This window comes from Uloborus diversus, chromosome 5 (genome assembly GCF_026930045.1).
Source record: "Uloborus diversus isolate 005 chromosome 5, Udiv.v.3.1, whole genome shotgun sequence".
NCBI classification, from domain to species: Eukaryota; Metazoa; Arthropoda; class Arachnida; order Araneae; family Uloboridae; genus Uloborus; species Uloborus diversus.
The window spans coordinates 9,958,857-9,981,692 of NC_072735.1; the positions used below are offsets into that span (position 1 = coordinate 9,958,857).

At 34.1% G+C, this 22,836-nt stretch overlaps 1 protein-coding gene across 2 annotated transcripts in view; it reads right to left on the minus strand.

The window, feature by feature from the left end:
* The window catches only part of LOC129222212 (cilia- and flagella-associated protein 36-like), a 105,212-nt gene that overhangs the window by 62,591 nt on the left and 19,785 nt on the right, over positions 1-22,836 (minus strand). The window contains exons 2-4 of one of the 2 annotated variants that reach the window (XM_054856687.1): positions 22,468-22,532; positions 20,323-20,430; positions 17,468-17,664 (exon numbers count right to left, since the gene is read on the minus strand). The exons of the other annotated variant lie outside the window; for it this stretch is intronic. Coding sequence (XP_054712662.1) covers positions 17,468-17,664; positions 20,323-20,430; positions 22,468-22,532 — 370 coding nt within the window. The remainder of the gene's footprint in view (positions 1-17,467; positions 17,665-20,322; positions 20,431-22,467; positions 22,533-22,836) is intronic. 2 annotated transcript variants of the gene reach the window in all.

Here is a 22,836-nt window from a genome sequence, read left to right on the forward strand (position 1 = left end):
GGAATACGGATACGGATACAGATTTTAATTTTTTTTTCGGATATCCGCGGATACGGATATCCGGAACATCACTACATACTACTAATATATCTGATCAAGTGCCATTGAGAAAAATACCCTATGAGTACATTTATTACTAGACCATGCAGAAAATAATTCATGATTACTGTTTGACATTTTAAACCACAACCTTCCTCAAATTTGCGCATGCGTCAGGTCGCTTCTGATTTTATCAAAATAGGGGAGATATTGATAAGAAAAATAACGAATGTGAGGGGGATTTTTTTTTTTTTGTTTTCCGTTGGATTCGTTTATTAGAAATGTTGGTTCGAGTTGAGGCTTTTTTTTTTTTTTTTAATAGCAGAAATGCTACCATGGTGCATTCTCTTCAACAAGCTGTCACCCCTTTTTAAAATAGAACCGTTCAACGGTGCTAGTGGCGGCTTTCGAGATCAGACAGTACACTTATCTTTCCGGCGGAGTGACACAGCTGTTAGGCATTGACTTCTTAACCCAGTCAATAAAGGGTTTATGTCGGAAAAAATTAGGGACAAGCTGAATTTTCGGCAGTTGTTAGTACGCAAGGAGGGAAGTATTTTCCCAAAAGTCCCCGAATCTCCCCCTTGAGCATCCCCCCTGGCCCCCCCTTAAGTATAAAATTATAGATTTTAAAACAAAAGCTTTTATCTCCGTTAACTAGAATTCAAATATTTTAAACTAAACATATTTTTAATTCTTATAACATGAAAAATGAGAAATTACCTTTAAATTTTTTATGCAACTAATAGGTTTTTTTTTGTAATTTGAGCAATTACGTCATTTTTCTTCATTTTTCGTTTTTAATGATGTAATCTTGGGGACATCTCGCATCTATTTATTAATTGTTTGAAAACAATATGCAGCGTAGTTTTTAGAGTAGTTTCTAAGTTTTTCGAAGATATATACATATGTAGAATTATACAGTCAACTACGCATAGAAAGCGCTACAATACGGCAAGCACCAATTTGCTGATGCACTAGAAACTTTCTTCTTACCCCTTTCAATTTAAGTTTTCTGTTGGAAGAAATTGGTGACATGCTAATTTTTTGTCCGTAATTAGCACCAAATGAGAGGAGCATTATCTCAAAAGTTCCCTTCTGTTTTGAAACCCCCCCCCCACTCCCCTAATGTTGGTTTTGCAGCGTTTCTAATTATGAGCATATCTTGGCTCATAACTGCTCACTCGAAATACATAATCATTGCACTATTTTATTCCTAAAAATATATTCTTCAACCTGAAGTTTTCAGGAAAATTAATATTTGTTAACTTACGAAAAAGTTTTATTTCAAATGTTTATTTTCTATTGATTTTGGAAAACAATTCCTAAATTTTTGACAATATCTCGAAACAGTTGAAGAGAAATCGAAACACATGCTTTTTTTTAACCTTTTGGTTAGATCAACCTTCGTTTATACCTTTTGGGTAGTTCAGAATGCTGTGAATGTGTACTTAAATTAGAGGTGCGACATCGACGGCAAAACATCGACGTTTCAAAACATCGATGTTAGAAATTAAAACTTCGATGGTATTGATGCATCGACCAAAAACCATTGATGTTTCCAAACTTCGATCTTTTTATCAATGTATAACATACATTTTTTAATATAATGGCGACCAAAAGCTTGGTGATATATCGCCAAGTGTTTGCCAAATTATAACACCCCTTGAGTTTGCATTGAAATTAACAATGATTCCCCCACCCCCAAAAAAAGGGTTAAAAGACCTCCTTTGGAACATCCGAATGCAAACAAAAACTGAGGTGCACAACTAGATCCCACAAGGAGTCTACGTACCAAATTTCAACTTTCTAGGACATGCCGTTCTTGAGTTATGCGACATACATAAGCACATACGTACATACAACATACAGACGTCACGAGAAAACTCGTTGTTATTAACTCGGGAATCGTCAAAATGGATATTTCGAGCGTCTATACGTTTTTAAGCACTTATCCACGTGTGGTCTAGTCGAAAAAAAAAAGAAAAAGAAAACTAAACATTTATTCGGGGGTGAGCAAAACGGAAATTAAGGCTGTTTTTGGAGTGAAAATTTTTTCGCGAATACAGCACTTCCTTTTTTGTACAAGGAAGTCAAAAAAGTGTTTTTTGATCCACCCTAGTGAACACCCTTCGCTGGTTTTTAAAGTTTTTTAAAGGGTTTTATTCTTAATGCCATGAATAAATGGTCATTAATTATGAACCTAAACTAGTAAATGACGCAAGCAGATAAATTTGAACATTTTATTTCTTGCATGTCAAAACTTACTTAAATAAGAATAAACTTTTTTTCATGAGAAATAAAAATTTTAACCATATTTACATGTACTTTTCTTTTGTTGGGTTGGACTTTTTTAGAAAGTTTTTTTTTTTGAGCAATCACGATTGCTTATTGTTCTCATTTCACCGTCATTGGCGTTTGGTTCCTTTTCCAGCTTGGACCTGAGGCCTCTGCAGCACCACCGCCCACCGACCTCTGGTCCTGAGCACCGTCCCCCAGAATCCGCTGCTCCTGGTCGGTGGTTTCCATGTCCTAAAAACACGCACGCTCATACACATGCATACTCTCACACATACAAACTCACACACACGCCTACGTGCATATACACAGGTCTACGCATACATACCAATATACACACATAACTGCCCAGGAGGAGGGGCAGGTTTGGGGGGAGGGACAGCAGCCGTTTCTAGAAAAAATAACTCCAAAAAGTAGGGTCGTGTCGCAACTCGTGATTGCGAAAAACATAATTTGAATTGAAAATTTCAGAATTTAAATTAATTAAATTTTTTTTTGTTTTAATCTTGTAAAAGTGTTTTACAAGCTATTCCGATATTAGTTTTATATGTTAATGTCACTAATGAAAGTAATTATCCTTCTTTACCCTGCACAGTTAATTATGTCTAGACATTTTTGGTCATTATAATCAAAATTATCTTTTACCGGGACGTGAAGTAAACCGACCGAGACACTGAGATTTTTTTCTGAAACGCCCGAGACGTCTGGCAAATCTACTCAAGAGTCATAGTGAAACCTGTGTAAGTTGACCACTCGCGGTGAGTACTTTGGCGGTCAACTTAGACAGGTGGTCAACTTATAAAGGGCGGTAATAATTTTTTTCAATTTTTTTGTCATTTCTTGCACCATGTATTCATTTTTTGAGGAATTCACCCTTACTCTTTCTGTTCAACTCACTTTCATTGTTTAACATTATTGAAAGTGAAACAATAATTGAAAATACTATTCAAATAATTTTGTTAGTTTCTCCTTGTTTTTAACTATATTAGACACTTTAGTTTTAGAAATTCCATATATGCCAGCTAATATTCTCTGTTTTTTTTTCAGTTAATTTTAATCTATCATACTTTTCATTAATCTCAAGTTCAGCTAAATTTCTTTTTGAAACCTTTTTATGCAAAACTTATAGCACAAAGAGCAACAAGCTCGACTCTCCCAGTTCATAAAGGCAAAATCAAAATGTCCTATCTCTTAATCCCTTGCACCAGAAACATGTAACTTAACTCATTAGCAAGCCCAGATCTGCGTACACGCAGTGCGAGAGGCCTGCGTCCTTAAAGGGGCTAACGGCCCTATAAATTGAAGAAAAAATAGAAAAAAAAACTAGCACTAAGACTTATTCACTTTACTAATAGACACTGCTGGCCACTAGGGAGGGGCCCTACATATTTTGTTGCAGGGGAATCAAAATGTATAGATCCGGGCCTGCTCGTTTTTCACAATTCCTATGTTGTCACAACATATTGCAACTGAAAGGAAAGACTTTGAACTTTTATACTGACATCTATTTTCATTGAACAGAGTACAAAAAGCTATCTCAAATAGAACAAGAAATAAAAAATAAGTTTGGAGAATAAAGAGCAGCATTAAGCTTTATGCTGCTGTTTAGTTAGTAAAATGCTGTTCTGTCATCAAAGCATCAAAACCATTCTTAGAAAACTATGGAAAAAAAAAATAAATAAATAAATAATAAAATGAAACAATTTGCTGAAGAAAGTTAAAAAAAAATAAATCAAGTGGTCAACTTACAAAGGGTTTTTTACAATACTCCAAACCAAATTTGGCGAACATTAGTGGTCAAGATAGACAGGTGGTCAAGATAGAGAGGTGGTCAAGTTACAGAGGTTTTTTCTTTCATTATATGAGATAGGACTAATTCCGTTCCTGACAAAAGCGGTCAACATAGACAGGTGGTCAACTTACAAGGGTGGTCAACTTTACAGGTTTTACTATTGTATAAATTTTTAGAGACGAGGCAGGCTAATAACAATGCAGCAATATTTCAGTTCAGATAGTTAGCCGCTAGCAACTCCCTCCTCCCCCCCCCCCCACACACTCACTTTCCTTTTTTTTTACATTAAGCGCTCAGTGACGGTTTTTGAGATTTCCTGTGCTTAATTTTCCTTTACAAATGCTTAAAAGATATTTTCACGCCAAAACAATGTCTTTCCCAGTTTGTAAGTTTCCCTCGAGCACTTGAGACCCCCACATTAAAGAGTAAAAATTGATATAATTCAAGAACAGTGAGCGAACTACGTAATGAAGATTTTTAATGAGTTAGTCACTAAAAGTGGACTACTTTTTAGCCTACTTTCCCAGTAAAAGTTAGAGAAAGAAGAAAAAAGCATGAAAAAAATAATTAAATAAATATCGAAAAATTAAAAATTGGAAAGTAGGGTATTGAGATATAGAATATAGGAAAAAGCTTTTGATGAAAAACATGTATATAAAATATCTTTTTGATTTGAACAATTTTCCGTTCAATTTTGAACAGTTCAAATCCCTTAACATTAGAACCTACGGGGAAACTGAAAATCAATGTAGATTCCCCGCACTTGAAGGAGGATTTACTTCAAACAAATTTTGTTGGAAATTGCTTTTGACGACAAACTCCCGTCTCCGACACCGAGAATTTCGGGGCACCTGACTCCGACTCCTGTGCCTGAAAATTAGTCGGACTTCTGCTCTGACTTCGTAGAAGAAATGACGGACTCCGATTTTTGGATATTCGACTCCGACTCCTTTTTCTCAAAATAAGTCCGACTCCGACTCCGCAAACATTGGCAGAGTTGCGTACTCTAAGGGAAATGACCGATTCCGAGTCTTTGAATTAATTACCTTCGGCTCCCGAATCTGACTCTTTTATCCCAAAATGAGATTGACTCCGACTCCGCAGCCATGGTTTTAACTGTGAAATAATTATTGTCAATATGACTTGTTTTTATTTTCACTCTGAAGTTTTAATTTATGTATTCGTTTTCGGCGGATAAACTCGAAGTCCTTCATGTTTCTAAATACGATATGCCGATATGCGCAGACGATTTTTTTTTTTTTTTTTTTTTTTTGACATTGAAAATTATTTCTTTAAGTTGACATTTTGTTAAGTAGGCTCGTTTAATTCTAGACGGAACTTCTTATTATTTGCTTTTCACTGAAATATCTCAATTCTCTTCGTATCGCTAGTTCAAGAAATTACATTATATTCTAGCAAATTCTGTTTAAAAAATTTACTTAAAACCAAGAACTGGTTCATAACATCGAGTTTGAAGGTTTGAATCATGAATGTCAAAAGATTTCTTGCATCAGCAGCACTTTTTGCGCCAAGCTGTTAACTGGAAATAAACGCCTGAAATGTGCTTAATTTCTGTTGCTGTTTACAAGACATTAAATTATTGATCCATAAAAAATGGTATCGGTTGTTAACGTTCTTTTTTGTTACATGTCCCCCACTTGATCAGCAAAATTCTTAAGTGCATGGAGTTTCTAATTAGAACGTTCCAGGGAAATGGTAACTTGTATGTATTAATAAGTTGTTTAATGCTGACTGGTTGGTTAATTGCCTAAACATCTCATCTAAAAAGAGCGGAGTAAGTTGTGATGAATATGAAAGCTGCGTGGGCAACGTAAGGGTGGGGCATGAATTACATTTTTGTTAAAACATCCTTTTGGAAGTCAAAGCAAGGAACATCTGAAGGAATTGATGATTGAATTAATTTTTGCTGTCATTAGTTTTCGTTCTCTGGAAAGAAACAACATTGAACTAACATTTGAAATTGGACGCATTCGCATTTTCAGAAATTTGTTGTAAGTAATATATTATTCATAATTAGTTTTAGAGACAAGATTGCCCTGAACCAGAGGTGCCCAACCCCTTTCCATCCGAGGGCCGCACCTCATATTAAAATACTAGTGATAACCGCACGGCTTTGCCCGTAATAGAAAAATCAAAAGGTCTTTTGGTTCGCCTGTATATTTACAAATAATGTATGGTGAATTTTCTCGCCAGTTGGCTTGTACCCATCTTACGGTTCCACGTTATGATAATTTCGGATCTCGCCAATGGGCTTGTACCCATCTTACGGTTCCACGTTATGATAATTTCGTAATTTACTCGTCCATCTTATGATATTTTTTTTCTTAAAATTGGAATAGAAAAAGAACCACATCGAATTTTTGAAAAATCGCTTCGAGGTACACACCCCCATGCTACATACTAACTTTGTGCCAAATTTCATGAAAATCGGCCGAACGGTCTAGGCGCTATGCGCGTCACAGACATCCTACAGACATCCAGACATCCTCCGGACAGAGAGACTTTCAGCTTTATTATTAGTAAAGATGATTCTTGCGGCCGAAACATGGGTGCCCATATAGGGGGGGGGGAGCTCAAGCCCCCTCTAAAAGTTGGAACTTTTTTGCTAGTACTTTTTTTTTTGCAAAATTGTAAAAACATTTCTTCTCCAGTCATTAATGAATAAGTTATTAAAAACGTCAAATTTTAATAACACCAATATGTACTGAAATCTGTTTCCATGGGGAAAATATCTTGCGAAACCATGGGGAAAGTAGTTTAGCCCCCCCCTTTAAATATGTCATATGAGCCGCCCATGGGTCAAAATACATGTAAACCTTCAAAATAATTAAAAAATTTCTTAATGAAAACGGTAAAACATGGAAAAGGAAAGAAAATTAAAAACCAATAATTGTTGTTATCATTACTATGCTTCTTTTTTTAAATGCATCGGCTTTTCAGAAACCTATTTCTGAATATTGGACTCTCAATTTGTAACATTTAACAAAACTACAGGCCACACGGATCAGCTAATAAGGACCCATGAGACCCGCGGGCCCTAACTATGAGCACATCTGCTCTAAACTGTTTCAAACTGTCGCCTATGTTAGCAGAAAAGAAAAAAAAATGAATTCTGTTGTGGAGTTAGAAGTTGAGAAGTAGGGATTTAGTAGCGACTTAGAGCAGGGGTTCCCAAGTGGATGCCACATGGAGAGGCGACGAAGGGTGCCGCCAAGGACGGATCCAGAAATTGTTCAAGGAGGGGGCGGTTGATTTTTCCAAGGAGGTCCCCGAACCTGTTCCATTGTTTTTCCGTTGAAAGAGTTATTCTGAAATTGTGCTTTAGAACTTGAATTTCATAATAATTCCGGGCCGATGTTTCAAAACCCCCTCCCTCTAACATGATCGGCGATCGCCTAAAATTGCTTTTTTTTGGAACTTCAGTTTCAAAAAAATTCTGATGGAAAATCACGAAACCCATTTCTTCCATTAACACTCCCTGAAAAGTTTACAGTCGTGTCATTAGGACTTAAATTTTGCAACCAAGGATCGTCTGGAATAGCCCTCTTAAAAATTCAATTCTAAAAAGCTTCCGGAAGAGAGATTCGAACCCCATTCCTTTAATAAAGGTCGTCTAAGATGACCTGCACTTGCAATTTAGAACTATAATTTTGAAAAATTGCCGATGCAGGACCCCCCAAGGCAGGGGTGATCGCCCCCATCGCCCCTCCCTAGTATCCGTCCTTGGGTACCGCGAAGTTTCGATGACAACAATATTACCAATCGTAAAAAAGATCGAAATTGGAAAATACGGAGTACTTCGGCTAAGCTCACATTACCTCAAAAGACAACTATTCAATTATCCTGTAACACCATGAATTCTGACTACTGGAATTACTCTACTTCAGATCGAGAGGAACGTAAGTCACGTTATGATAATTTTACTGGAGCGAAGAAAACCCTTTTTCTGACCCATGCAAAGGATGGGACGCGCGCTCTTTTATAACCCTGGTAAACAATTGAAAAGGATTATTTTTAACACGCTTTTATTAGCTTCACTTGTATGTTTGTGAGTAACTCTCCTTTTGACTAAGAGCTAGTGGCTTATTACTGTTAGATCATTCCACTACTTTATGAGCGTTCGTAGCCGAGCGGTCTAAGGCGCGGGTTTTCGCTAACTTCCGCCTCCGGGAATCATTAAGCGTGCGTTCTTATCCCGTCTACGCCGAAATTAAATTTATAATCTTGCAACTCAATTTTCGCCCACTTTTTATGATCGGATCTTTTAAAATTTGGAATGCAACCTCAGATTCAATGACAATGCAATATTCTATTATCAAATTAATTTATTAACGATAAGTTATTAGTTTATTCTAATTAACACGCTTTTATTAGCTTAACTTGTATGTTTGTCGGTCCAACTTTCCTTTGGACAAATAGCCAGTGGTTTTTTAGAATGACTTACAACGTACAAATCAGAGCTGCGGAATGTAACAATGTTTGCCCATGAATTTACCAGAAAGCATTCAAAATGTTTGATGCAAATAACGCAACAGAATACAAAGATACATTTTATTTAATAATAGTTTAAAAAACTAAAAAAACACGCTTTAGTAGCAAAATGAACTAAAAAAAATAATCTTTGGATGACAAGTGAAGGGCCACGGGGAAGAATGATCATAGTCCACCATGCTCAAATTTCCCTCATTACGTTTTTGAGCTTGAAATCTCGAATCGTTTCCAAGTTAGCCTCATTCTTCCCTGTTAAAACTCACTCACTATGATGATTCTTGCCTGAATAATATTTCTCTTGAATACTGTTTGTAATGCCGCCTGCCTTGTCTAGTGGTCAGAGAAGTCTGACTGTGACAGGAAGGTCCGGGTTCGAATCCTGGCTCGGGCATGGACGTACATTCCTTTCTTTGTCTGAATGTGTTGTTGTGATGGTTGCCCACTAGGGTGTGTCTTAAAATGCTTTTTTAAAAAAAAGTTTTGAATTTCTTATGGGGCGCCCCTTTAATTGCTTCCTTTTGATGAAAAAATACACACATAAAAGTTTTATAGAATTTAAACATAATTTAGGGGGTGCTATCAGTGATTAAAATTACATTCATTGTGAAAAAAATGGTGTAAAAATCAACTCCCCAATACATCTTGTCACATTTTTAATCAACATGAAATTAGGTTGGTTGGGTTTAACATAACACAAATACCTATTTCTTACATATACGTGAAAATAATAAGCATTCTATGGTTGTCATTTTATGTAATAATGTCAAAAAAGCATCCGAAAGTTTGGTAATGCCATTCATATCACAGGTTTACACTTTCGGTCTTTGACATTCAGCAATATGGTAATTTTTCTCTTTGTTACTTCCATGTGACAATGCAAACTTTTCACTGATTGCTACTTACTATCCAGACTAAATAAATAAATTTAAAAAAAAAATAAATAAATAAAAAGAGAGAGAGAGTTGACAAATTTTGCAGCAGCGGTAGCACCCTCTAAATATTATTCAATTTTTATTTTTCAGATATGAGAAATTTTTTTCATCCAAAGGAACAAAATGAGAGGGTGCCTCATGAAAAAATAACACCTTTAAAAATAAGACGCACCCTAGGACGTACTTTCTCTCTCCTGTCCTTGTCCTTTCTTTGTCCGAATGTGTTGTTATGATGTGTTGTTATGGTTGCCTACCCTATAAGCGGGTCTTTATGGCATGTGTGTACTGTAGAAGTCGGACTTCACACCAAATTACGGTACAGTTGGAAAAGTGAAGCAGCGCACCCCAAATTGCCAGCCTAGCTGGCACACGACAGCAACAACAACTGTCTGTAATAATCTACGTGTTCCTATAGGTTAACCAGAGTTTTTTAAAAAAATGAACTTTTATCGTTCTTCCCCGTAGCCCTTCAAGTGTATAAAGTAATTGACTAAATACTTAATTTTACTGTAATAGAAAACTAGCTGATGTGTGCATCATATGACTTCCTTTTACTCCAATTTAATGTCATTTCCCCATTATGGGCATTTTTAATGTGATTCAATTGTTTACTCTAAATATCACCAATAGTGGCCAAACTGAAACAAAATTTTAAAAAAAATTTAAAAAAATCTCCAAATTTGTAAACTTGGCGACCAAAAGACTGGTGATATATCACCAAGTGTCCGACAAATTTTAACACAACTTGAGTTTACATCGAAATTAACAATGATTTCCCCCCAAAAAGGGGCAAAAGACCCCCTTAGGAACATCCGAATCCAACCAAAATTGAAGGTACACAACTAGACCCCACTAGGAGTCCACGTACCAAATTTCAACTTTCTAGGACATCCCGTTTTTGAGTTATGCGAGATACATACACACATACACACATACACAAATACGCACATACATACGTACATACGCACGTCACGAGAAAATTCGTTGTAATTAACTCGGGGGTAGTCAAAATGGATATTTCTGGTGTCTGTACGTTTCTAGGCATATATCCACGTGTGGTCGTTTCGAAAAAAAACTCAACATTCATTCGGGGATGAGAAAAATGGAAATTAAGGCCGATTTTTGAGTGAAAATTTTTTCGCGAATACAATACTTCCTTTTTTGTAAAAGGAAGTAAAAAAGCGTGGGGGGCTTCTTATCAGTTGTCTTAAATTTCTTCTACTTGTTATCCATGCAAAAATGTAAATAGGCAGACCTCCACGCTTTTTTTTTATTACAATAAAATTAAGTGTTTGGTCAATTACTTTATATTACTTGTCGTCCAAAGATTATTTTTAACTTTTTAGTTCATTTTGCTACTAAAGCGTGTTTTTAAGTTTGTTAAACTGCTATTTTATTTTTTGCTTTTTAGTACATTTTGCTACAAAAGCGTGTTTTTTAAGTTTTTTGAGCTATTATTATATTTAAAGAATTACGTTCACGTGGCTGGATGCGGAATACGCTTCTACATACGAAGCACTAATAAACAGAAAATCGCAGTTTTTGGACTTAGTCCTTCTGGCTCTGAGGTACAGTATTGACAGGTGCACCAGCCCTCAAAAGAAAATTCCCCATAATGTCCAAAGTAGGACGTATGAGTATATTTAGTTATACCTCAAAGCCAGTCTAACGTAAGTCACATTATCATTACTTTTCGGAAGCGCATAAAAACTTTTGTCTGCATACAAAAGTTATGACTCGCGCTTTTTTTTATCCTGAAAAATAATGGGGTGGTTTCCTTCAGTCAAAAGCAGGTCTGCGGAGTCGGAAGAGAAATGGCCGACTCCAACTCCGACTCCGAGTCCTGGATTTTGAAACGTCCGACTCCGACTCCGGCTTAATTACTTATTATTTTATTTTGTTTTTCAAATCCCCCACCCTCATGGGAAGGGGGAAAAATCACTAAACAGAGATTGAAATATTAATGCCTTTTTATGAAATTTTCGCGTTGTATTTTACTGTAAACTTAAGATGCATACAAACTTAGAAATTCAATTTGAAAATTAAATTATCCAATAGTTGCGATTTCTGAAGTGAGATTACTTAAAAATCAATTTTTAAAATTATTTAATTAACTATTTAATTTATTTTTTTGACCGGGAAAGGATTAATTTGTTCCCCTTTAATTTTCAACAAATAGATGTTGATCAAATCCTGTGCTTTCAATTTTTGAAAGCTGTAACTTGAGAGAGAGGAAAAAAACAAAAAACTTTTTTGCTAAGTCAAAAAACTTTTCTTAGAGGGGGCGGCCCCCTCTCCGTCTTGGGTGACAGCCATCTTGTGAGTAACACCTCAACTTAATTTCAGAGTTTATAAAAATTGATATACTTTAATTCTGAAAAATTTCTCGAATAATACATCTTAATTCAAAATTTCAACGAAAATATTGCACTATATTGTGGGGAGAGGTCGGCTACATATACATCTGGAGCAAATTTCACTTAAAATGCGGCAGTATACAGCTTTGTACGAATAGCTTTTACTATACCTACATTTCTTGGCTCAAATTTTAATTTAGTTTTATTGGCAGCTTTAGAATTAACCTTAATACGAAGACTTTAGGATTAACTACAATTATTGAGTGTTGTAACCAAGAAATCAAGTACTGATTTTATTTTGAACTTTTTAGTGAGAACCAAGCTTTCTTAAATAAAGTTTTCAGATTAAAAAAAAAAAAAACATTTATGTTTTATCGGATCTGTTGGATTTGCGCTTTCGGGCCAAACTAATACTTATTAGAATTTACCAAGCACCCTCAGAAGTTTCCCAACTTGCTCAACCAATTCATACATTCCTTTTAATATTTTATTACTGAAATCCCAAGGTTAAAAAAAAAAATATTATTTTTATTTGAAAGTGATCACTTAGAAAATGTTAAGCAACAAATCCGTTTGCAAACAGTTTTTATAAGTGAAAAAACAAGCAAACTAGGTGATGGCGTTGACAGAGTCTATTTACAAAGGGTTCGATAAACAAGCAAGCCGGTTGGTTGCCAATGGCAGTTATTTTGTTATTATTGGGCCTAAATACATGTAATCAAACCAGTTGGTAGTCAGTTTTTTTTAAATGCAAGCAGAGTCAGTGAAAATAAAAAAAAAAAAGAAACCCGGAGTCGGAGTCGGAATCTTTTCAAATGACTCTGACTCCAACTCCTCTACCCCAAGATCAGTCCGACTCCGACTCCACAGCCCTGGTCAAAAGTACTACTTTTAGTCATTAAAATGCATAGAATGAACAAAAAAAAAAAAAAAAAAAAACATGAATCCAGAAAATATTTTTATTTTTTATTTTAATTAATTTCTTAAAGTGTCGGATTTTTCAAACAAGGCGGGGTCTTGATGACGTCACAAATGATGCACTTTGCCGCATCTTTCTACTACGTTTCAACGTTATGATAATCAAACAGCGAATTAAATATTACGCTTTACGCTTGCTGTCAACCAGTGTTGCCAATACACGTGAGTAAAGATGCGAATTAAATATTTTGCACAGTGAATGGCAACACTGAACGGCATTTCATCATTTGTGATGTCATTGGCAGAAGCTGTGAACAATGACAGCGCTCCGATTTAAGTAATTTTTTAAAAATATTAAACGTAAACAATTTTATCGAAAAATGGTCAGATCCTATGTTTTTAAGCATGCTTTTCCAGAAAAAAAATACTTTTTAAATTTTGGAAACGACCCCATTATGAAGGAATTTTTGTTAAATAGAATTATGCGTTGTTTTAATGACAGCGCTCCGATTTAAGTAATTTTTTAAAAATATTAAACGTAAACAATTTTATCGAAAAATGGTCAGATCCTATGTTTCAATCATGCTCTTTCAGAAAAAAAATACTTTTTAAATTTTGGAAACGACCCCATTATGAAGGAATTTTTGTTAAATAGAATGATACGTTGTTTTGGTTCAATGCGGAATAAAATTCTACATACAACGCAGTGATAACCAGAAAATAGCCATATTTGGACTAAGTCTGGCTCTGAGGCACAGAATTAAGCTTAAAGTAGTTAAAAAGTTTTTGCATTACAAAATTAAGAAAATAGACAGGGTTCGTACTCAATTTCAGAAAGAAAATGAAGGAGTTTTGGAGGAGTTTTGAAGGAGTAAAAGAAGATTTTGGAGGAGTACTAACGGGCTGTCATCAAATGATGTCACACTTTTTCCCAACAAATTTGACCTCTTCCCCTTTATCACAAAGTGTCAAACTTCAGCTAACTCTTCTTGTCACATGTCAATTTTTTATAAACATATTGTTACAATAACTGTGTGATGTCACTTTTTGTCACCCTCTCTCTTCCCCTTGTCAGAATTTCATGAGCCCATCTCCTCCTCAAGGCATGACATCACTTGTGGATGACCCTTTTTATTTTACAATATCATAACTTTGATTTACTAAACAATTGTTTTTTTAACACAATCACTTAATATAGTATATCTACTTATATTTAAATATTTTTAAATAATAATTAGGCAACCTGACTTTTACTGCTGAGAGTGTGGAGGAGGGAAAAACAGTAATCATAAAACTTGGGGGAAAAAAAAAACGCCAATCACCTACATGTTTTACTTTACTTATGAAATGTCTTAGTCTTCTAATAAAATTTTCATCTTCAAATTTTATGACTTAACAATGATTAATTTGTAAATCACATCTTTCTGAAAAAAATAAATGCACGAAATTACATTAAAATCGCCCTTCTCATGACGTTAGTTGTTGATCAAAGTCTTTAAAGTTACTGTCATAGAGGAAGATTACGTGGTCTTGAACTAAAAAAGGAGTTTTGAAGGAGTTAAAACCAAAATGAAGGAGTTTGAAGGGCCCTTCAAAAAAAAATCCTAAATGAAGGAGCATTGGAGGAATTTTGAAGGAGCGTACGAACCCTGATAGACAGCTGAGGTTATTCTAAAACAAAAATAAAATCTGTTTTATTTTGTTTCAGATAACATGGCAAGAACATCCACTTTAATCTATTAGACACAAGGAGGGGAGAGAAAAGACCAAGAGACTGTTAAATGAGCCATATGTTCCAACGTAACAGTGATTATTCGAGAGTTACCATGGTTACTGAGTTGTATTTGTCTGCTGCTGGTTGTTGGATCTTTTTTCTCTTTTCTGTTTCCGATGAACTGGCAGATGTTTCAATGTCAACTTAGCAAACGGTGTCCATAATGCGTTCTGAAATGAGTTTTGTTGAGCAGGGGCAGTTTTAAATGCGGTAGTGGAAAATAGTTGTAGTTCGTTATTGATTATGCCCAGTGGCGGCGATTCGGGGGGGGGGGGCAACCGTCCTGTCCCCCCTCAACTTTTTATGATTCTATTTTTTTTCAATTTCGAAACCAAAACTAAAAATTATAAAAAAAAAGCAGAAATGTCAAAATTTTCAGAGCATAACTACAGTGCTGGCCAAATTATAAGACTAAGACTGTTTTATAAGCAAATTCTTTATTGATTACATAACTATAGATACATTAACGAACAGTGAAATAATTATCTAATATTTAGTACGCATTCCCTTGTTCTTGATGAGCATTTTGAGTCTTTTTGGCATACTTTTCACAAAGTTTACACCATTTCTTAACTTTTTAAAAAAGGAGGTAAAAAAATGTTTATACTCACTATTATATGTACTCACATACACATACTCACTAAATTACCTAAAACTAACTTTAAATATAACAGAACACACTAATAAAAAGAACTGGTGAACTGTTTAAGCTGATTGAGGTTATGTTCCTGGTAAGTAGATAAACAAAGAACATAAACAAAGCAGACTGTTGCCTCCTGCAAACATTAAATTATGCTAAAATAACGTAATAATCAGTGTACAGTATGTACTGTACTTTAACAGTAAAATAAATAGTATTTTAGTACAAATAGTGTACGAAAAACATAAAAAACTCTTTAGTCTAATAATTTGGCCAGCACTGTATTTGTTTTACTTTGAATATCTGTTTATGAAACATATTAAGCACAAGCAGTAACTTTTATGTATTCATTGTTTAGATATTAGTAAATCAATTGTTTTACTTAAACAAGCCATTCTTGCTCAATGAAATTATTACCGTTTGTGACATCTCAAAATACTTTGGGGAAAATAATGTAAGTTTTATTCTAGTTTAAGTGTTTCTTCGGGGAAAGTTATTGTGTACAAAATTCATCAAAATCTTAATGAAAACGTGAGTTAATTTGTTAGATTTACATCAATTACCACTCATTTGCTCTTCCAAAAAAGGAGGGAAAATTCATAGGGAAAACGAGTACATTTTCCCCCTCTCCCTTGGATACTCCATAACACATTTCTCCAAGCCGAATAAAATTACAAATTTTAAAAAGAATGAAACTGAAGAAATAATGACTTGAATGAAAGTAATGATCATTTTATCGAAAAACATGAAATTGAAAATTAATTAATGAAAGCAACGATTCGAATGAACAATGAACACGAATTTTTTGAAGTAAAACTTTTTATACGAGGGCTTTGAAATTCTGATCCGTAACCTTTTTGTGCGACGGAAGTGACGCAGTAGTTTTTTAACTGTTGCCAAAAACAATGAAAAATAATAGTAATTGTAAAGTTAGTTTTTTTTGTTGATAAATTTAACAAATTAATTTCAAGGCTGAATTGAAGTAAGCATATATTTGTGGATTTTGGCTACTTTTCAAATAATGCAAGTTTTTGAAGATTTCATTGATTCACGGTTTAAAAGCGTAATCCAAATTACTTAAATTCTGACTTGAACTTAAATTTGCTAACTTTTATTAACAAAGTTAATTTTACAATTACTATTATTTTTCATCATTCATGACAACAATTGAAAAGCAGATTGAAAGTCTTGTTTCGTTTTCTCATTGTTTATAATCCATTTTCTTCATTAAAATGTGCAATTTTGTTGTGAATATGCCTGTCAGGTGCAGAAAGAACAAGAGCGTGGCGTCAGAGAAAACGTGTGAGTGAATTGAGAGCTCAGAATGTAGAAAAAAGAAAAGACAAAAGTTTCACTTCTGTCGTAAATCTTTACGACACAATTTTTTCTCCCTAAATAATAAATTCCCTTCAGGAAAATAAATTCATAGGGTACTAAAATAGGCTTGCCAAACCTCCCGGTTTGACGGGACAGTCCCGGTTTTCAGACAAAATCTTGGTGTCCCGGCCGGTTTACTTCATGTCCCGCAAAAGATAAAATTTGATTACAGATGACTAAATAAGTCTAAAAATAATTAACTGTAAAGGATTATCAAGGATAAATACTTTGTCATTTGTAACATTGACTTGAAACATTAATATCGTGTTCTCTTGTGAGATTTTTACAACAAGATTAAAACCATAAAAGACTTTCTAAAAAAAGTCCTTGTCAATGAAACGTATATGTAAATATTGTTCAATGTTTTATTCCCCATTCAGTGTTTCTTCTTACTAAAGTAACTTGTTAACATTAACATACAAGAAGTTAAATATTTAAATTTACCTGCTTGCGTCATTTCTTATTACCTTTATTTGAGGTTCATAATTAGTAATCATTTATTGAGGGCCTGATTACTGAATAGACCAACTAGGCCGTAGGGGCGCCAAAATGCCTTTAAAGAATTTAGCCAATGGCAAAAATTGTAAAGTTTGCCAACAGATCTCCCCGGAAAACGTGGTTGACCTTGGGTCTCTCGATATTTTGATATTTTAATCGAAGCATTTTGCCCTTTCGAATATTCGCGACGCTCGGGGGGAGGGAGGTATTCCGGCGTCAGGGTTGAACATTTCAGAAATCTTGCAAGCCTACACTAAAACAGTATAGCAGTAGCATTGTTGGGTATAACAATCATTTTACAAGAAAAAAAATAATAATAAGCATAATTACTTCATAACCGTCTCCATGATGTTTTTTTCTTCGTCAGAGGGCTCGTAGTCCTCCCCCGGAAGAAAAGATTCAGGTAGTAGGCCGTACTGGTGCGCCAGAAGATCCAGGGCCTGGAGCTGCAGTTCCAAATTCTTCTGCGTCATCATTCTTTTGAATATCTCGTAATCATCCGCAGCCCATAATTGCTCGAATAAGCTCTGCAAAACAAAAAAGCCTTGTAGAAATGCTAGTGTTCTATATGTTACCGTTAAAGTATGAAATCCGTTATTTTATAGAATACTAAGTTATTTCATGGAATAACTGATTGTGTCCGTTAAAGTGTAAAACTCTCTTGTATTTCATGGTTTAACTAATTATTTCATAGAATAACGATCTGCAGCCCGTTAAAGTGTAAAATAATCTATGTCATATATCTTGCACAACAAATACATTTACCTTCCACCCCTGTGTTACCCCCAAAATGTTCGTGTTAAACCCAGTGTGTCAACAAAAAATGGTTTTGTTTTAGAAATAATGTTCTACGTAATTCCAAGTGTCATTTTAGTAATCCTTGTTGTAACAAATGATTTTATGGTACGTTTTTATAAATACCATTTATACGCGGCATAAATTAAATAAATTGCTTCTTTTTCAATTTAACTGTCTATCACTTGTTTATTTATAGAATACCTATATATATAGTTATTTCATTTTAGATAAATTGTTTATTTTGAACTTTAACTGTCTCTCATTATTTAATTTATAGAATACCTAGTTATTTCATAGAATAACTAGTTAAAGTGTCAAATTAATAACATATTACACACTTTAACGGACACAATCAGTTATTTCATGGAATAACTACCCCCGTAGGTATTCTGTAAAATAACTGCATTGTATACTTTAACGGTAACATATGTTATACAATGCCTGTGTCTCATCCGTCATACTAAGTAGGGGAATGTGGGGCAAAGTGAAATGGTGAAATATTTTCTCTGCTTATAGGGCCACCTGCCTGGTAATATTTTAACTAGGTGGCAGCACATGTAGTCTATTTCAGTCAGGAAAAAAATACCGTCAAAGTTTAAAGCATATGATAATACCTGTAATTTTCAAAATGTGATACTCATATTGTAATATTTTGTTGTAAGTAAAAAAATATTTTCGGTATATTATGATTAAAGTTATTGTTATTAACATTTTAAATATTAATTGAGACCTTCTAATACTCGATGCAGTAGTAATTTAGATTTTAGTTAATATTAAGCTTATTTGTATTTCAAATATTTTGTTTTTAGTCAAGTACAGGCGGGCAAAGTGGATGGGGCAAAACGAGATAGTTTATTTTGTTCACTTACTCAGCTATTTACTAAATCAGTTACGTATTCATTTATTAGTTAATTCATTTACATTCCTTCATTTATTAATTCACTTTATTTTTCATTTATTCCCTTAGTTTCCTATTCATTCAATCTTTTTTTTTCTTCATGTATTAATTTTTTTATATTTAATTATACGTTTAATGTTTCAGTATCTTTTCAATTAATCATTCAGCCTTTTATTTACTGAGTCATTTGATCAATTTTTTTTTTCATAAAAATCGACCTTAATTTCCATTTTGCTAATAATTTCCAGATTATTAATTCCTATTATTTAAGTTTGATAAAAAATAAAAATACCATAACGATATGCGCTGTGAATATAATCTCTATGATAAGTGTACGGGTGCAAATCCTCATATAAATAATAGCCGATGATCGAGTAACCCGCGTGCTTCAACAATGAAACTCGCATGACAATTTAATAATATGTTTTGGTAATGTTTAACATGCAGGGAAAGGCTTTATCGTTACAAGGCTGAACTCGATCCGGTAACTTAACCGTTTTACTCGTAAGACTGTGTCATTTCAGGCGAATGAAGGAACGAAAACAATGAACACTTATCTCCTGGAGTTTAGGGTTAATCCACTGGTGTTAGGGTTAAAATTTCAACTATCAAAATATCACCAAACAGGGAATTGCTTCGTTCAAATGTAGAAACAATTTTCCCCCGTCACACCATGACGGGCGATTTTCTGGTTGGCCACAATAACTATATCTTATCACTGCAACCTAATCACCATTTCGTTCTTCATCTATATGCCTCGTATTACCTAATCTAGAAAATCCCCAGTAATAATATGAAAGGGGTGGTGCACAATTCTTCTCCATTTCTATTCCATTTCATCTGTAGAAATGAGAAACACAACGGATAGCGTCCTATTGCAATTCGTGATGGCAAAAAACATAATTTGAATTCAAGACGTCAAAATTCAAATGAATGCCAGGGGCCGGATGTTGGATTTTTAAAAATATTTTTAAATTTAAGTTGTTCTCTGCTTCAGTTTAAAAGGGGAGCATAAATTGAACGGGCATGCATCGATCAACTATGTTGTTATATATTTATTTAAAACTAGTGGTACCCGCACGGCTTTGCCCGTAATAGAAAATTAAAAGATCTTTTGGTTCGCCTGTATATTTACAAATAATGTATGGTGAATTTTCTCGCCGATTGGCTTGTACCCATGTTACGGTTCCACGTTATGATAATTTCGTAATTTACTCGTCCATCTTATGATATTTTTGTTCTTAAAATTGGATTAGAAAAAGAACCACATCGAATTTTCGAAAAATCGCTTCGAGGTGCATACCCCCATGGTACAAACTAACTTTGTGCCAAATTTCATGAAAATCGGCAGAACGGTCTAAGCGCTATGCGCGTCACAGAGATCCTGAGAGACAGAGGGACATTCAGCTTTATTATTAGTAAAGATAAAGATAAAGATAGATGTTGGCATTATAATAATATTGAAACAAAATATTCGTATTCCACTCACCTTACGAAATTGAGAATGAATATTCTTCTCAGTTTCGCTACAAGCCCTTTCGAATTCCTCCGGGCCTATACCTAGATCTTCCATGTGACTACTCAGCATTGTATCCACCTATTAGAAAGAAAAAAAGTACAATAAAGGAAAAAAAACATATGTTCATTTAATAGATTTAATGAGCTACAGTTAGAACGTTTGTACAAAATTAGTCAAAAGTTTTCAGGGGTTACTAAGTGCTACATAAAAAAAAAAAAAAAAAAAAAAAAAAAATATATTTATATATATATATATATATATATATATATATATATATATATATATATATATATATATATATATATATATATATATTATATATATATATATATATATATATATATATATATATATATATATATATATATATATATATATATATATATATATATATATATATATATATATATAGACAAATGCAGCAGGGGAAAAAAAACATTTTAAAATGGACGAACTTTTTACCTCAAGGTGTATTTTACACGCTTCGCCCCCTTTCTAGCCACTTGCGACGTTACATTAATTATTGGGAAGTACATTAATTTTTGCCACGCCGCACAGTGGGGCGAAAACGCCAAAAAGGGTTTAAAAGTGTTTTTAAACCTCTCTCGCTTGTTCGTTTACACAGGCATGTTATAATGGATTTTTCTCGATTTGCTTGAGCTCAGGGTTCAAAGTTTGCAGGTTTACGCAGCTAATTCTTTTTCAGGGTCTTTCTACATACCATTTATGACTAATTAATATTAATTTCTAAGAGGACATAAGAGGACATTTTTTTGTAGAGTGTTTTGAAAAAAATAACTTTGAATTCCGAAGTTCTTGGTGCTTATCAAAACCGATTTTTGGTTTGAGAATTCGATTGCTCATTTTTTTTTTTTTGGTCCTATTACGATCGTTGGACACTAAATAAATTAAATGTACCCGCCTTTAATAAGAAAAAAAATTATAGACTGCTTAAAAGCCATTTTTGTAAATTCCCGCACTCATGGTTCTTCAACTTTCTAAAGGCTCCCTTCAGCTTTGTAGTGGATGAAGGGCTCTAAAATTCCAGTTCTGATTGCCTAAGAGGTAGGCCTGTGCAAATTTATTAATCCTCAATTAGTTTCGTATAGGGAGAAAAACCCATTAATAAGCGTTTTTTGGCGTTTTCGCCCCATTGTGCGCCGCGCCGCACCTTAACTTAACTCCCTTTCGCTCCAATCATTCCAGGGTCAATTTTTTCCTCCAGTCTTCCGCGTCTCTTCTGCTTTAAGCAGAGAGAGAGAGACAGGAGTGCCCACCCCCTAAGATCAAGGGCGCACAACCTAAATATCGTAAAACACCCCCAAATGAGAAAAACACCCCTTAAAACAGCACCCCCTAAAAATTTCAATGGCACAGTCTGCACCATGACCCCCCTCCCCCACCCTAGGTGGGCGCCCCTGGAGAGAGAGGAATTATCAACAACTTGCCAGCAGCAAACTTACAGAAATGTAATGACTGTGGACGTCTGAAATTGCAGTTTCAGTAACTAAACCTATTGCCTAAAAATAATAAAAAATTTAATGCAAAAGTGCTTTTGAGTGAAGACAGAAATATACGAAATGTCTTCAGATCCTAATTTGATGCGCTTTGAAGCAGGAAAAACCGTTTTACAGAGATTACAGAGATTGACGATAAATATCTCTCTTTCGCTGTACGAACTGATCAAAATTGAACCAAAAATTGTTTAAACATTAAACTGAAACTTATAGGTAATCCGGCTCAGACTTTTTAAACAAAAAAGGTTTCCTCATCAAACCAACTATTCCCGCAAAAGTTGTTAGTATGGGGGGGGGGGGGGGGGCGCAGAAAAACCGATAGACATACATTTACCTCATTTCTTGGTCCTACTTTCAAATAAATTATTGAATTATTTTACACTTTTTGACCTTTTTCCACTTTTTTACTTTCTTAAACAATATTTTGACTTTACACTGTGTCTTCTTTCATACTTTTCTTTTCAAAATCTTTTATGCGAAAGTAGACCAAAACGAGAGTGCCGGAAGTTTTAAAAAGTAATTGGAAAATAGATCAAAATACCGCAAATGTTTTCAAAAAAAAAAAAAAAAATGTTTACAAAGTATAGTTAGTACTTACTAAATTTTTGTATTCATTATGAAGCTTTTTGTATTCATCTTCATTTCCTTCAACTGGATCAAATACTAAAATTAAAAAGTAAAGTATAAATGAACATAATTAAATTAAATAAATATACGTATACTTATTTTTATGTCATATTGTAGCATATTTATTAGCGTATGTTGAAAGGACAATGTAATATTTTTATTTTATGTTGTAGTGTAAGGTTTAGATCCTTGTGAAATATTTTATATAAAATAATTCTTGCACGATATTAGAGTAGTGCTGTTCAAAAGTTAAGTGTTTAAAAAATAATGCGTATGTCTCTTATCAGGATGGCTTCTGAAACTTTTAAGCATTCTCCACTCTTAGAAATTAATCTGTAGC